Raw genomic sequence first — 16,694 nt, 5'->3', positions numbered from 1 at the left:
AGCAGTATGGGAAGTGGAAAAATGTGCAAATTGTTATGGACTGATACCTAAATTCATAGGTTTTTAAAATATTCTTTGGAAAATTTGGAAAGGAGAAGGGAGAATAGACATTGAGAAAAGGAGAGAGAATACAGTGAGTAAATGAAGGAGAAAGGACTTCTTCTCATCCTTCAGGTTTGGGAACATCATTGGGTGGAAACCTGGCTCTATTATTGTAAGGCATTTGAAGGCAGGGAAATGAGAAGCAGACTAAGTGCAGACCCAGACTCTCAGACTCTAATAGATCATCTGTGGGGAACCCAATTCAAAATGCATACTCTGACTTACCTGGCCTGCACATCTATGTTTTCTTCCATGTAAGGTAATTCCAATAATCACTATCTGCCGGCCACCATGTAAAGACATCAGCAAAGGATTTCCTTTTAGCCAAACTAAATGCAGAGCCACTGGAACATCAAATGTAATAAAGTTATTGCATACATCTTGTTTTTATTCTGATCTTGTCTCTTGGCAAGTGATAAGAACTCAAAGTATAGAATTTATATTTCTTAGGTCTAATCCTTAAATTGGGAATTAAGAAAGAGTGGTGGACTGGGGTTGTAGCTCAGTAGTAGAGTGCTTGACTGGCATGCGTGAGGCACTGGGTTCTATCCTCAGCAAAACAAAGAAAGAAAGAAAGAAAGAAAGAAAGAAAGAAAGAAAGAAAGAAAGAAAGAGAGAGAGAAAGAGAGAGAGAGGAAGAAAGAGAGAGAGAAAAGAAAAGAGAATATGTGTCCCTCTACAACTAAAAAAAAGAAAAGAAAAGAAAAAGAAAGAGTGGGGATAATTCATAGACAAAATGGAAAATATAAAGAATCAAGACCAGAGATCATGATGTTGCTTTTGAAAAGTTCCTGGGAAGGAGAAATGTGGAAGAAACAAAATAAGTTAGTTGGGCAATCTTGGAGGGAATGATGGGGAAACTGAGAGCATGCAATTCAGGGGCTATCAGTATATCTATCTTTTACAATATGTGAGAGATTGTAACTTGTCCATCATTTGAATCATGAGGGTCTTGTAAGTTGGGGAAAGATTCCAGCCATGATCATCTTTTCTCCATACCTATCAGACATACTGCTTCCTGTGGTTTAAATTGAGTCATTCTGAGGAGCAAAATTACATTTCAGAATCATTCATGGTTTTTAATGACAGCTCTGCTCTTTCTCCTCTTTCCTCTCTTCCTTCCTTCCTTCCTTCCTTCCTTCCTACTCCCTTCCCTCCCTCCCTGTCTTTTTTCCTTACATAATTACTTTCTGTATTTCTTTCCTATTTGCCTGAAAATAAAATTTTGACCATGGGCATTCTAGAAATTCACTTCATTACTCAGCTACATCCTCATGTTTCAAAAGCTAATTATAATTTTTTGATAGGCCTGGCCTTTTATGAATACACTTAAAACACTGGCAAGTCAACCAAACCAAACTCATTTGTAAACAGAAATCTTTATACAGTTCACTCTTTGAATACCCAAAATCTTTGTCATATATGCATGTGTTTGTGTGTGTAATAATATATTATTGTTATCAGATAAAGCTGTGCTCTTCCATTTCAACTTTCCTTTTAAATTTTTATGTCTCAAAAGTTTAAACCAATCAAACCTTATTTCTTAGATGTGGAAACTATCTGTTCTCACACAAGGGGATCATGAAAATCTAATCCATTTAAACCAGAGAATACAGGAATAGAGGATGCACAAGAGGAACCAGCATCCCACCTGAATATAAGAAACAAACAATAGGTGTCATAGCTTTCAGAGTCAAAGTATGTATTTCAACTGACTCATTCAGATATCTTTGTTGAGAAATGAACCTAACATTTCCCTGGGATCTGAACACAGCTTTGGCCTTACTAAACAAAATGAAAGGACAAATGCAGTAAATATATACATACTTAAAATTATAAAGATTAAATCTTTTCAGTAGTATTTCCATAAGTTAGGTTCAATGGCTTGTTTTTGTTTTGACTTCACCTTTGCCATTGACTCTCTTAGGAACCTTCTTTGCTTCTCCACTAGAGGATTGTTGGATTCTCCATCAATCTTTGCATTGGTATATGTTCCCTTGTCTCTTTTATTTATGGTCATTGGACAAATACCCTCAGATTTGTGAAATGAACAGCATGTTTCACAAAACTTATTCACAAAATTCCTTTGGCATATTTTAGTCACATGATTGTTGTCAGCCAAACCAGCCAGCACAGAAACCCAGGAGATGGCATAATTTTTAGCACAGCTGAACCATGGACCTCAGCTGTATGTGGAGGCATCTTTAATGTATGAGTTGTTTTGTCTTCTTCACCTTTGCTTGATTATATACCCCTTTTGTTTTTCAGCCTCTAGGGATTCATCTGATTTCAGAAAGGTAATTAAATTTCTATATTTATTCTAAATTATTAACTTTGTAGTCAATGAAAAATGCACTCTTTATTTACTATCTTCTTTCTAAGCGCACCGATCCCATCACAATAAAAGAGGCCCTTCCAAGGAAAGGATTAGGCAAGGTGAAAGAAAAGACAGTCAAATTGGGTAAGTTTTGCTTTACAACACTCCAGGGAACACAATGTTAAAACACTTGAAATGCTACCAGTGTTCTCACATGTAAGGTGGTTTTCCCAAAGAGGTGGGAGGATTTTCCTCACAATGTCATCAGTAGTCGCAGAAAATGATCTCGCCTCTGTGTTTCTGGGAATATCCCCTCAATTCTGAATTGTTTCCCTTCCCTATCATACTGTTAAATTCTCCCTATTTCCAGCCTTTGGAGTGAACTAGCTACCATGCAAATGTCACCATAAGCATCTCTTTAGAATGTGAAAGGTCAACCTTCTGAAATTTCTTAGAAATATTTCCTGACATGAGCAAGCCTCATTCCATATTTTTATACCTTTCCTCTGCCTCAACTGTCCTCTGGCATTAGGCCTCACCTATCCCTTTATTCTGAGACAAATTCTTACCTATTTTATACTTTTCTCTGTGTGGGCCTACAGCAATTCATGCTCTCACCATCTCCTGCTCTCTGGCTACTCACCTCTCACCTGTCTTTTTGCCGGGTGAGTAGCCAGAAAAAACACCATCCCTAGGGGCACATTTCTCTGCTTTCTTAGTTCATTTTCTCTGACACTTCAGCTGGTCACATTAGCTTCCAGACACATAGGTTCCCCTTTGCCCTTCTCACCGGAGTCACACAGGTATAGTCTAGCCTGCACCAGTTTTTTCTACCTTCCATCAGGCACAACCTAGGTCCCTTGATAGGCACTTCCAGGATCCTCGCGCGCGCGTGTGTGTGTGTGTGTGTGTGTGTGTGTGTGTGTGTGTGTATTGTTTAGAGGAACTGAATCAAAGAAACCACTGTTGCACTCTTTCCGAGGATGGCTACGGCTTCAGCATTCTCATCACCCATTGAGAGAAGAGCATGCTTTTGAAGCACCAGTGCATAGTTCACCTTTTGGTCAGATCAGTTTAAGCAATATTTTCTCTTTAGCAGGGCACATCATGGTACAACTCAGAATGCAACTTCCTCTTCTCTCTCCCCATTTGTCTGAGGCAGATCTGCACTGATATTTGCATGCAGGTTGTAGGCCTTTTTTGTTTATGTTACACAGATTACTGAATCTCTGGACCTTTTCAGTGTTCAGAAATTTTAGAGATTTGAATAAAATCCCTCTTTCACTCACTTTGCTGAGAAGCTCTTCACCAACTCTTTGGTCTCCATGCAATAGTGTAGCTTAGAATGCAGCTTACTCTATACAAACATTTTCCCAGAATCAGCCCTTCTTTCAATGTGGATTTTCAAGCTTGTTTCTGAGCAAATTTCATTGATCTTGAGTAGTCAAATCTTGGCAATATGGTTTGCACTGAACCTTGTATCCTGTCATGTCTCTATAAGGTGTGTTTTGAGGATTTGGATCAAGAAAAACTACTCCCTGATAAATTAATGTTTGTTGGGTGCAAATGGGTACATCTTTATTCACAACTACTTGGAAGTCCAAGCCTTGAAGGATGGCTGTATTCAGTCCACTCAGAGGACTCCAGTTGCCAATTAAAGTGGCCATGGGATAGAACTAAGTGGTAGAGTATTTGACAAGAAAGCATAAGTTTGTGGGTCCACTCCCAAGGTGTATACACAAAGAAAGAAAAAGAAAAAAGAAAAACCGTGGAAAGTTGAAACCAGTAATTATTCACCAAATATTAAACTTAATTGAAAATCATATTTGGGAATATTAAGTTGTTTTGGTGTTACAATTACACTTTTCTATTTGGATTGATGTTCACTCTTTCTAATGCAGTTCTAAGGAATGTGAGTAAATGTATTCATTTATCAGCAGAGACCCATTTTGACATGACTTCAGAGGAAGAGCACAAAAGTTTTGATGACGGTCAGTGTACCCAGTCTCAGGTATGTCAACATATAAAGCATTTCTTCCTGTTTCCTCTTGTTTTTCTTTCTTGAAGAAAGTAAAGGAGGCCAAATGAAAATACCATTTAAATAGTCTTTTGGAATCCAGGCATTATATATTACTAATTACATCTAAAACTACTCTGAACTGGTTAGAATTTGAAAATAGTATTAGTATTCCTGTCAACCTATAGCTAAATTTACTATGTAAGGGAGGAAAAACAATTCTAAATGTTGCTTGTGCTTCCACTTGCATAAACATTTTGAAAAATTAAAAGTTGAGACTAAATTTGAGACTGACGAATAACCACCTGGGTTATGAATGGTAATGGTCACTGACTACATTCATGTGAAAGGGTGATATTGTCAAAGGCTCAAAATTCTAGTGAAAATTAGTAGTTATTTGCTACAAGTTGAAAAAAATATATATATAACTTTACATCCTGGTTAATGTTTATTTGTTATTTTTTGTTTATTTTTTATTGATTTTTTTAAAAAAATAAATGACAGCAGAATGCATTATAATTCTTATTACACATAAATAGCACAATTTTTTATACCTCTGGTGGTGTATAAAGTATGTTGACCCAATTTTTGTCTTTTTACGTGTATTAAACAATTTTTTTCTGTGGTGACCTTTTCATTTTGTTTCTCATCCTTGCAGAAAATTCAGTCAATATGTTGAATAATTTTATCAAAATGTCTTAGTATATTAAAGAAATGTATTTGTGTGCATTAATGGGGCAATGATGGAATTTTTTCTCACATTGCCAACATTCCTGGTGTGAGATTTAGCACACATCTAGATTTATTTTATTTGGCTGACATATGTAGGTCCTTGGGTTTACAGCTTTCCCTTTGGTGTGTATCCTGGGCAGGGGCCATATCTCAGTGTCAAATCCCCAACTGAACACCTAAGTCTCATATTTTCAAACAAAAACTTAGTTCATTGTTTAAAAAGTGTAATCCTATTTAATATGAAACATACTCCTCAAAATTCTTTAAAATAAGACTTGACAGCCTTCTCACATTTGATGGTGAATGCAAAGTTAGATGAGTTACAATGAATATCATTCCTCCCATCCTTTGGGGTGTATACACCTTTGTTAGCATGTTGTCAAGGAATGCCTTTTCTATGAAATCCACCATGCTTTTACCAAATCAGGAGCCATTGGAAGATAAGTGTTCAGCTTCATCTGGAGCACAATGCTAAGACACCCTGTGGAAGGTATGACTGCTCAGTCTGTAGTTATCTACATGTTAGTTAGCTGCTTTCAAGACCAAAATTTGGGTGATGTCTAAAAGAGTGATAGTGAAGTCTTCATGCAGCTCATTGGGGTCCTTTATTTTGCAGGTATTTTCTGAGGATCATCCACAGATGTTTGTTTCTCACTCATCTGGAGAGAAACATCATAAAGCAAAAGAGAAAGAAGATGGACATGTCCATGGTAAGAACAACATATTCTAAACAGTTCTTTGGATAGAATATTGATTTATAACATGAGTGCTGATATATTCTAGTACTGGGAGAAATGAACCTAGTAAACAGGGAATAAAGAAAAAGCAAGAAAGATAAAGAGTTGTCTCTCTCAAGACCGAAGTCCAGCAGCAGGTTATAGTGGGAGTGTCTCTCTTAGTTTCTGTACAAGACAAGTATAGACCACAGGGGAGTTGGAAAACTTGAATTTTTATGTTGGAAAGAATAATGTTCTTCACATTCTACCTGCTTTCTGTTCATTTCTTAGTGTATTTTCATTTTCCTCAGGGATTTATGTATTAGATCACAAACCTCTTTTCTAATATCATCTGTCTAAAATTATAATGAACTTTTTTTGTGTGTCTGTCTTCTCCTTTAGACTTTAAGCTGAAGAAAAATAGGGGTCTAATCTCATCTGCTATATCTTCAGAGTTCAGCATATTGTGTCACGTGTTTTATGCACTAATTGCTTTAGTGTATAAATAATGCATGTGAAATATACAGCATTCATATATTTAAATTAGTCACATTTTATTTCTATCTTCTTTTTTCTGACAGATTCTGTTAGGCTGTCGAAAACCCAGAAAGCAGTTTTATTACTTCAAAGAATAATAAAGAGCAAAAAAAGTTACTGCACACAGTGTTCATTACATGTTAAAAAAATGCACAACTGGAAAATGAGATTCATGAGCTAAAACAGAGGGTATCAGAGTTTAAGCAAGAAAATATAGAATTCAAACAACAACTCCACAATTTGAGGTATTATATTCTAGATTGAAAGAAGGAGTGGAATCTTTTCCTTTAATCCAGTAAAATAAGAAGGACAATTTTTTTTTTAACTACTGCCTCATCTGTTAGTACTTTGCAAGAGAGAAAACGTGAATAAATTATAAAATTCTTACAAATATGATAGCATATTATTAAATGTGATTACTTCTAAAAAATAAGTTCATATTTTTCCCCAACACAATTTTAATGGCTCTATGGAACCCCATCTGCTAGTAACCTATTTATTTAACAAACATAATTTGGGATTGTTATATGTTTATATTTTTAACTGTTTATTACAATTAATATTTCAAGAAATATCATTTATAAAAAAATTATTTCCTACTCAGATACCATGGCATGTGCCTATAATTCCAGCAGCTTGGGACACTAAGATAGGAGGAACAAAAGTTCAAAATAATCCTCATCAACATAGCAGCAATGTCCTAAGCAAATTAATGAGACCCTGTCTCAAAAAAAAAAAAAAAGAAAAAAATGAAAAAGACCTTGGGATGTAGCTAAGGGATTTAGCTTTTGTGGGTTCAATCCCTGGTACCAAAGTTGGGGATGAGAAGAAAAGAAAAATAACTTTCTATATTTCTGTTTACTTTTGAAAAAAATTTCAATATAGAGTTATTTGGTTAAAGTTGTGAAACTTTAAAAAGATTACAGGATTTATAAATTTCTCTCAAGAAAGTTTGTATTCCACCAATGAGGTATTTTTCACTGCCCTGAAACATGTTATTATACATTTATAGTTTTTAGGCTGATTTTCGGGATCAAACTCAGGGTTTTGTGTTACTAGTGTGATGTGTTAGTGATGAGCTAGACCCTTGGCTACACTTCTAACATTAACATTCATTAAAAAATGAAATGAAAACAGAGTATTTTTTATTCAAATTCATTCTCATTCATAAATTTGTTCATATTTCTATATTGAAAGGACATATACTTTTTATGTTTTTTAGGTATACATGACAGTAGACTATATGTTGACATAAATTTATTTTTGTTATGTCTTATATTCCATTGTGTGTGCACACACACACACATCATATTTTTTTATCCATTCATCTGTTGAAGAACATTATTCTTCATTATTGGATTAAATATTAGGTCCCATCTTGTTCAAAAATGGATTTTGACTTTTTTGTAAAATACATAATGATCAAAAAGGTAAGTTGAGAGTGTTACCATAAAAGAAACATAAAAAGTATAACAACAGGTATTAGATTATTTATCCCAATTTGGAGTTATAGTAATATGAAAGATACATATTTTTTATATCTTTATTTTATTTATATGTGGTGCTAAGGATTGAACCTAGCACCTTACCCTTGCAGGCAAACACTTTACCACTCTGCTACAGCCCCAGCCCCAAAAGACACATATTGAAAAAAGAATGTCTGAATATGCTGTTACACTGTAAGCCAATTATAGGTATACCTGACATATTTTATGAAGATAAATGATATTACTACTGAATTCATAAGTTTGTATATAAAAAAATGTCTTTAAAACTTATTTGACATGAAATTATCTTTTTAACTGGGGAGGATCTATGATTGTGCAAAAAAAATTACCTTAATCTTGTCAATTTACCAAATCATTTCTAAATTCCTTTTCTGTGGTACCTAAAAAATTTGCTAGTAACAGAAACTTATCAAATAACAAAACAATCTTTTATTATTGACTTTCAATTATGTATGTTTTACATAAGATTAAAGGAGAAATTTAAAATGTTAAACTAGAAAAGCTTCAGAGAACATAGAATTTTTATTAAGATACTAAATCAGCATACAAAGAGCCAGAACATAAAAATACATTTTTGGTTTTTGGCAAAAATCAATTAAAAGGCATCCATATTAACTTCAGATATACCTTAAAAGAAGATGAGGTGAAGAGAAAAAATGATGATATGTTACATGAAAAAAATAAGAACCCATTAAAAGAAAAAGAAACAGAATATAACAAAGAGGATCAAGTGAGAAAGCAAGCTGAAATCTGTGTTTGTACAATAGATACAGAATTGGAGACTGCAAGAAATCATTTTAATCAGGTAAATGAACATTCAGTAAAGTTTCAAATTTTTACTGTATTTCATTTGAATTATTTATAAAATCCCTTTAACTTATTGTATGTGGCCATGTTTTACTTAATGATGGCAATGTGGTCTGAGGAATGTGCTGTTTGGCAATTTCACCAACATGCAGTCATCATGTGTTTGTACTTCCACACACTTCAGACATCTCCCACAATGCCAGGAAACACAGACTTAGAGCACCTCCATTTAAATGCAGTCTGCTGTTTCCCAAAGCATGGGTATATTATTTTGATTTAAAACAAAATGTTCATTACTTGGCAATAGAAAAAAATTTAAAAAGATCTGACAAACCAGAAAAAAAAGCCCACAATGTTATATGACTCTAAAATTAAATGATGATATTTATGACAAAACTAGTTACAGCAAAACTTAGCATCTGGTAGTTGTTAAGCATTGGTTTTCTGAATGAATACGTTTAGTTTAATCGCTGACATAAATACAAATTTAGGTGTTTTATGTTAAAATACAAACTAAATAGCTATGCAACTATTTAAAAAATTTTTTTGAAAGTGTTTCACAATTACATTTCTGTCTGCATTTAAGAAATGTTTTAACTCACCCAAATTTATCTGTCATTTGTGCAATTGAAATGTAAGACATTTACTCATAAAGAATAAATCTACCTTTTGGAATTATTTTTTAATCTTGAAGGTCCCACTCTTAAATTAAGCTTTTAGACTTCTGTCACCTTCTGATATACAGCCAAAACCTTGCTGAAATAAATTTGTAGATTTTAGCAGAACAAAATGAAACCTACAGACAATTTCCATGAGACCATAATGCCAGAATTTACGATATGAAATTTCAGTAACACATCTTTGCAAACAAAAAGAGATAGACATGTGCAGAAAGGAAATGTTTCCTGAATTATTTTCTTCTGTTTTTAAATGAGTGAGTGAGAGAGAGAGAGAGAGAGTGTGTGTGTGTGTGTGTGTGTGTGTGTGTGTGTAACATAGTTAAACAGTAAATCTATTAATCATGGGAAAGTATAGAGGGTTTTAAATCCATATATTTATAACCATAATGTACAAATTTTGGAGGTGAGGGGTGCAATTTTTGTCCCATTGAATTAAGTAATGTTCTTAATTCAACTGTATTTCTCTGCAGCAGTCCCATGAAGACTTTCAGAGTAGCCTTATAAAGAGAAAAGACTTTTAATATTTTCCAGAGGAATAGATGATTTTTCTATGATCTCAAAACCCTTGCTTCTAATAGTAGATCTTCTAGTTTGGGGAAGTTACTTTGCTCTCTTGTTGTATTAATATGCATTACTACTCCCACTGTTATGTAAGGAAGAAAAGTGGGGCCAGCAAATACTCTGGCTTTGTAAATCATTTTCTCACTTTTGAGAAGAGAAACAAACACTTTACTTCAAGTAATCTCCTACTTCAGTACAAAACACCTTTGTAAAAAAAATGGCATACCATAATATGTTCTTAGAAATAAATCACTGGTAAGTATTTGTTCCTAATACATAAGATCTGTTTATTTCCTTTATTTTATATTGACTCATGTTTCAATCATCACTGAAATGAAACAAATGCTACTGAGTAGAAATCTCAGGATTTTCTGAGTAGAGTCTTACACATTTTGCCTTATTTGTCATTTGTATTTTGAAACACAGGCCTTCTTTGGTGTTTATACATTCATAGGACAGAAGTAACTGGCTTTGTGGGTGTGCACTAGAAGCAGAGGCAAAAGACTTGGAGAAAAATCATGCAATTTGCCTATGTTTTTAGCCTTGTGCTCCTTTTCAGAATTTTGATAGATTGTTCATTGATATAGATCATGTGTTTAATGCTGTTCCTACATTTATCATTTATCAATAGGTGAAATTCTCATTCCCAGCTACAAAATGTTAGAAAACAGAATATGCTAGGAATATTTTTTAGGAAAAGACCTTGGAGAACTTTTGTATGTCTCAGTAGATGTAGAGCTAAGGCTCTTACTATGGTCTGGTTGAATTCATGAGGTGTCAGATTGCAAACTTTTTCTTCTTAAAGTTAAATGTTGTTTTATTTGCCACTGAAGCCATCCCAACAGATAGGTACATAATAAAATATTTGGAATTTTTAACTGTTTAAAGGGTAGATCATATGATCCTAAAAGTGGATCAACATGAGAAATAGTGAATTCTAAATTTTATTTATTGTTTTTAGGTATACATTACAATAGAGTTCTTTTGGTGTATTATACATGCATAGTATATAACTTCTTCTATTCTAGAGTTTTTCTGGTCATGTACTCATATGTGAACATAGGAATGTAATGTCAGATTCATTCTACTATATTCCCCTCCTCTCTCAGCCCTTTATTTACTTTTGTCTAACCAACAAACTTCTATTCTTTTATCCTCCACCCTTATGTGTGTTAGCAACTACATGTTAAGGAGAATATTCAGACTTTGGATTTGGAGAACTGGATTATTTCACTTGGCATGATAGTGTCCAGTTCCATTAATTTGCCAGCAAATGCCATAATTTCATTCTTCATGGCTGAATCCATTGTGTATATATGACACATTGTCTTTATCCTTCCATGTGTTGAAAGGCACCTAGGTTGGTTCCACAGCTTAACTTTTGTGAAGAGCTGCTATAAATATTTATGTGTCTCTGTCATTATAGTATCATTGGAGTATACACTGAGGAGCAGAATAACTAGGTCAAATGGTCGTTCCATTCCAGGTTTTGTGAGAAATCTATATACTGATTTCCTGAAAAATTTCTTGGTGCAATGTATGAGTGAATCTTTTCCCCACATTCTCACCAACATTTATTGTTACTTGTATTCTTTATAACTCAGTGTAGTTTTAATTTTCATTTTTCTAATTGCTAAAGATGTTGAACATTTTTTTCATATACTTGTTAACTGTTTGTACATATTTTTCTTTGAAGTGCTTGCTCAGTTTTTTGTTCATTTATTGATTGGGTTAATTTTTTTTGTTTGTGAGTTATTTTTTGAGTTGTTTATATATTCTGGAGATTAATGCTCTATCTGACATGTCAGTGACAAAGATTTTCTCCCATTCTATAGGGTGTCTACTCACATTCTTGATGGTTTCCTTTGCTGTAAAGATACCACCCCATGTATTGATTCTTTATTTTATTTCTTGTACTTTAACTGTCTTTTTGAGAAATTCAGTACCTACAATGACAAGATGGAGCACTGGGCCTGTCTAGTCTTGTAATAGGTCTAGGGTCTTTTATCTATTATCTAGGTCCTTTATCCACTTTGTTTTTGAGAAATAGGGGTTAAATTTCTCCTATGACATATGGGTTTTTAGTTTTCCCAGCACAATTGGTTGATGAACCTATCCTTTCCCCAATGCATGTTTTATAGTGTGTTGTCTAGTATTAGATAACTATATGTGTGGGGTTTTCTCTGTCACTTCTCTTCTGTTCTGCAAAGTTATTTTTTTTTCTTACATTGGCAAACTAACTAATCAATCTATTCTTTCATTCTGGTATAATGCAGATTTTTTCAATCCTTAATTTTTTTCTTTTTTTATAACTAGGAATTGAACCAGGGTGCTCAACCACTGAGATGCATCCTCAGCCATTTATTTATTTATTTATTTATGAATGAGTCAGGGACTCACTGAATTGCTGAAGACTGGCTTTGAACCTGTGATCCTCCTGCCTCAGTCTCCTGAGACACTCTTATTACAAGCATGAGCCCCTGAACCTGGCAGTTCTTACATTCTTTAAATTGTAATTTTCTTTTACTCTCATAGATCCATCTTCTTGAATTAACTTTTGAACTCTTGGGAATTTATATTTTTATAAGCTCAGAAGTTTACATCTACTTTTTCTTCAGTGGGTATCTATTTATTAAAACCCTTCACCATATAAATATACAGGTTTTTCTTTAATTTCAGTGAAAATTATGAAACATCATTTTATTGAGTGCTAGCTAAATGTATCCTTGGTTTTATTTAGGTTTCTCCTAGTGATGGGACAGAGAACAAGCTATTGCATAAATATCACAAGAAGAAGGATGAGGTCTCTATGAAGAGACTGGGAATGGACACAGTAAAATATCAGAACCAGGAAAAGAAGTGCTTTGAGAATACTGAAATTTTAAGAGAAAAGAATACCAGCCTTCCATGGACACAAAAATTGAATGAGGAAACACTTATGGAAATATTCCAGGACAATGAACAGTTGGATATTTGGAAAGTTGAGAGTACATTGCAAAATTTCACAACTGAGAGTGAAAAACAAAGCACAGAAAGACCAGAAACAGATGTCAAATCTCACCCTGCCAGATCTGGTCCTGCTCCACCCCATCAAAGTGAAAGTCCAACATCAAAAGGAAATCTAGAACTTGCTTTCCAGAGAGGCAGAGATAAAGACTTTAGTTCACAGGAAGAAAAGAATATTGATGTATCTAACCTAAACGTTAGTAGTGAGATTCCTTCCCAACAGGTTCCAAAGTCTGAAGTAAAAATAAGTAACCTAGAAAATGAGTCAAGAGTAATGACTTTGGCTACAGATCAGGTAAACGGACACCTAATACAAAGACAGTGCCAACTGAAGGAGATCGAACACAGGTATCAAGATGAACAAAGAAAAAGGAATGAACACCTCAGAAAGCAGGAAGTTTCTAAAGAGAAGGTATCTAAACTACGAAGAGAAACTATATTGCATGAAGACCAATTGCATGACTATCAGAACAAAAGTGACAATAGAATAGATGGAGTTATTAATGTCCAAACGCAATTTTATGATGTTATAAAAAAACTTCAAGCTCGGAATGACAGGTATCGTCTCATGGTGGAAAACAAATATTTGGAGTTAATCAATGAAACTAATCATTTAAGAGAACAACTGGATCAATATGGAAAGGAGAAAGCAGAAGAAGTAAGTATCAAGCAAGATATCTCTATAAAGAGTCTTCAAAGGAATACTCAAAGTGATATCTGCTTATGGCTAAATGTTGATTCTTGATGAATATAAAAATGTAGATATTATGAATGTGTTTCTGTATCAACACAGAACTACAACCTGTTGTCTAGCAAAAATAACTTAGACATCATTTGCAGCACAACCAATCTGTGTTTGAAGTGCTAAGTATTCCAATTTCCCTGCTCTGATTCTTACACACTGTGTACATATTTTAAAATAACTATAGGTACTCATATGTCAACTAAACACAAAAGACTTAGTTAAAATGGATTTTAATATTTAAAAAGGAGGAAATTTTTGAAACTTGGGCCTGACCCTTCAATTTAAGAAATTGTTTCTTATAAAGATTTAAGAGGTTGAGTTAAGATTTTTTTGTAGGTTTATATGCTGCCATTAGTAATATGGTCTCAATAATGCTGAAACAATATCTAATTTTGGTGCCATTAATTCAGCCCAAAGTTTGCACATGCTCAACACATGTTCTACCAATGAGCTACATCCCATTACTGAATAACAATTTTAGTGTCTTCTTGTTGCTATACTTGAAGATCACAATGAAACAAATAATGGAAATGCTCATACCTAGTTTCAAATAAATTAGTTACTTTTACAGTTCGTTCCAGATTTTCCAGTTGAACTGAAATGTAGATGCTGTGTTTTATAATAGACTTTCTTCAGTATATTTTTGTATATTTCTAGTTGGTAAATTAATAAGTCATTTAAGTTTAACATAAATCTGAAAATAACTGTCCTGATATTTTCTGTTTTCATTCATGTCTTGTCCACCTCTTTAAAAGCATCTATTTGTCATTATCATAAACTGGGACTAATGTGATGAATTGCAGCAAAGCCACAGTTGATTTCATCTGTAATTTGATGCATATATTCATGATAACTTGCTAATAGTTTTCTTCATTTCATGGCCTAATTCCTATTATAGAGTGACTTTCAGTACAAAGATAATTGTAGCCATCTAAAATTCATTAATTTGGCACTGAACCCCCATGTCCAGACTAATGAGGGTGGCAGGGTTTATGTAAATCAGGAGTGGTCTGAGGATCAGTGAGAAATCTAGGAGATGTGGACAGGCAGTGAGGTGGAGACCAGGTTACCTAGCATCTCCTTTATTCTTTGTGAAAGTATATTGGAATTATTTTAGCAAAGCTTTAGAGATGTGAGGATGTGGGGTATTAATTTGAGTCTCTAATAAGAGAGGGATAATAACCTCTGTAGAATTCACCACTACCAATGAGAACTGTGTAACCATTATTGATTGAGATTTCAGTAGTTTGTTAAACTATGCAACTTTATCAAGGGCAGTATGTAGAGATACAGGGCTCTCCCTGTTGTGTAAGGAATGTGATAGTGACTCAGCAGGAGTACACAATCTTCTATTTTCTTAAGGGAATTCAGAAATAAACAGCAGCTTACTGTTGTATGTAGTGATATTTTTTTCAGAGTAAACATCATTATATAATAATAATAATAACAATAGTAATAATAATAACAATAACAATAATAATAATAAATTTTTAAAGTGAGCTGAGTAACAAAATCATTAACAGAAATATCAGGTAGTTGCAAGACATCTTGAAAAACAGCCAGCTGGTACCCTGAAACTACAACGCGTATCAGAGTCTTCTCTAGAAGATTTAGCATATTTTCACATAAATTTAAAATATAAAGACAGGATTTAATGAAGAAACTAAGACAAATGACAAGTCAAGTATGTAGAAAATTGAACATGTCATCTGTAAATCAACACCTGCTTAAGTAATAAAAGTTATTCTGGGATACTAGTTTCAATGAACAGCTTTCTTTATATTTTCATTATAATTGATTTTTATTATATTTGGGGATCTTTATACTGCACTTATTTCTTACACTTAAAATTTTCTTTTAGAATTTTTCTCTTACAAAATCAGCATCTTTCATTAAAATATCTAGTCTGAGGAAAGCTGAGGCTTTTTTGTATAACCCAGCAGCTTTTCATGCTGTCTCTACTTCCATGGTACAACAAGGAAAGCTAAATTAGAGGTACTATTTAATAAAATGTTTCAGGAAAATTTGTTATTTTTACTTCATTTTTGTGTATCTATTCAAAATCTGCAAGTAATTACTAAATTGACTTTAAAAATGTGTACAAATTGTTTTATGCTTTTCTCAAAATACAGATATGTTTTAGGTTTTAGTTTAATTATTGAAAAACTTAGGCTATTTCTTTATTTTTTTCATTTATTTAGATACATTATGAATCATATAAATATTTGTATTATGTCTGGACTGATATCCAAACTAGAGAATGAAAAATGTTAGCTAAGTGTTTTTTCAGTACATCTCTTAAAAGGCATTTTTATTATATATGTAATGCACCTGACATCGAAATCACCCATATAACATGTAAAATACAGTGTCTTTTAGTACAGTAACAGAGTTGTGTAACCATTTAGACAGTCCATATTAGAACATTTTCATTTTTTTGAAAAGAAACCTGGAACCTCTTAGCTGTCAGTTTTCTAATCCCTACATGTCCAAAGTCCTAGAAAACTAACAATATATTATTTTAGAAATTAACAAATGTAAACAATAGTACTTTTTATTTTTTATTTATTTTTTAACTTTAGGAATGACTTTATTTTATTTTTATGTGATTTTTAATTTGTTTTAATTAGTTACCCATCACAATACAATGACCTTGATATATCATACATTTGAATCACATGGGATAAAATATCTCATTTTTCTTAGTATACAGGTTGCAGAATCACATTGGTCATGCATTCACATATATACACATGGTAGTAATAATGTCCGTTTTATTCTACTATCCTTCCTATATCCCCAGCCTTCCCCTCCCTTCCCATCACTTCTCTCTACCTAATCTAAGGTAACACTATTATTTTTTTTTCTCACATGTTCATACATGTATTTTGTATAACAATGAATGTCTCCTTCCACCATCCATGGAATTCTCTTTATCACTCCTTTTCCCTCCCACCCCTCTTCCC

The 16,694-nt window shown here is 33.4% G+C and overlaps 1 protein-coding gene across 1 annotated transcript in view; it reads left to right on the top strand.

Annotated features, from left to right (window-relative positions):
• LOC143386394 (uncharacterized) overlaps positions 1-3,092 on the top strand; it is a 145,316-nt gene extending 142,224 nt beyond the window's left edge. Inside the window, 3 exon segments of the mRNA XM_077108275.1 lie at positions 2,371-2,399; positions 2,485-2,563; positions 3,022-3,092. Of these exon segments, the coding sequence (XP_076964390.1) occupies positions 2,371-2,399; positions 2,485-2,563; positions 3,022-3,092 (179 nt within the window).
• Positions 3,093-16,694: the final 13,602 nt, after the last annotated feature.

Source organism: Callospermophilus lateralis, unplaced genomic scaffold (assembly GCF_048772815.1).
Source record: "Callospermophilus lateralis isolate mCalLat2 unplaced genomic scaffold, mCalLat2.hap1 Scaffold_323, whole genome shotgun sequence".
Taxonomy (NCBI): domain Eukaryota; kingdom Metazoa; phylum Chordata; class Mammalia; order Rodentia; family Sciuridae; genus Callospermophilus; species Callospermophilus lateralis.
The sequence above is the reverse complement of the archived record's forward strand: the minus strand, read 5'-3'. Positions and strand labels throughout refer to the sequence as shown.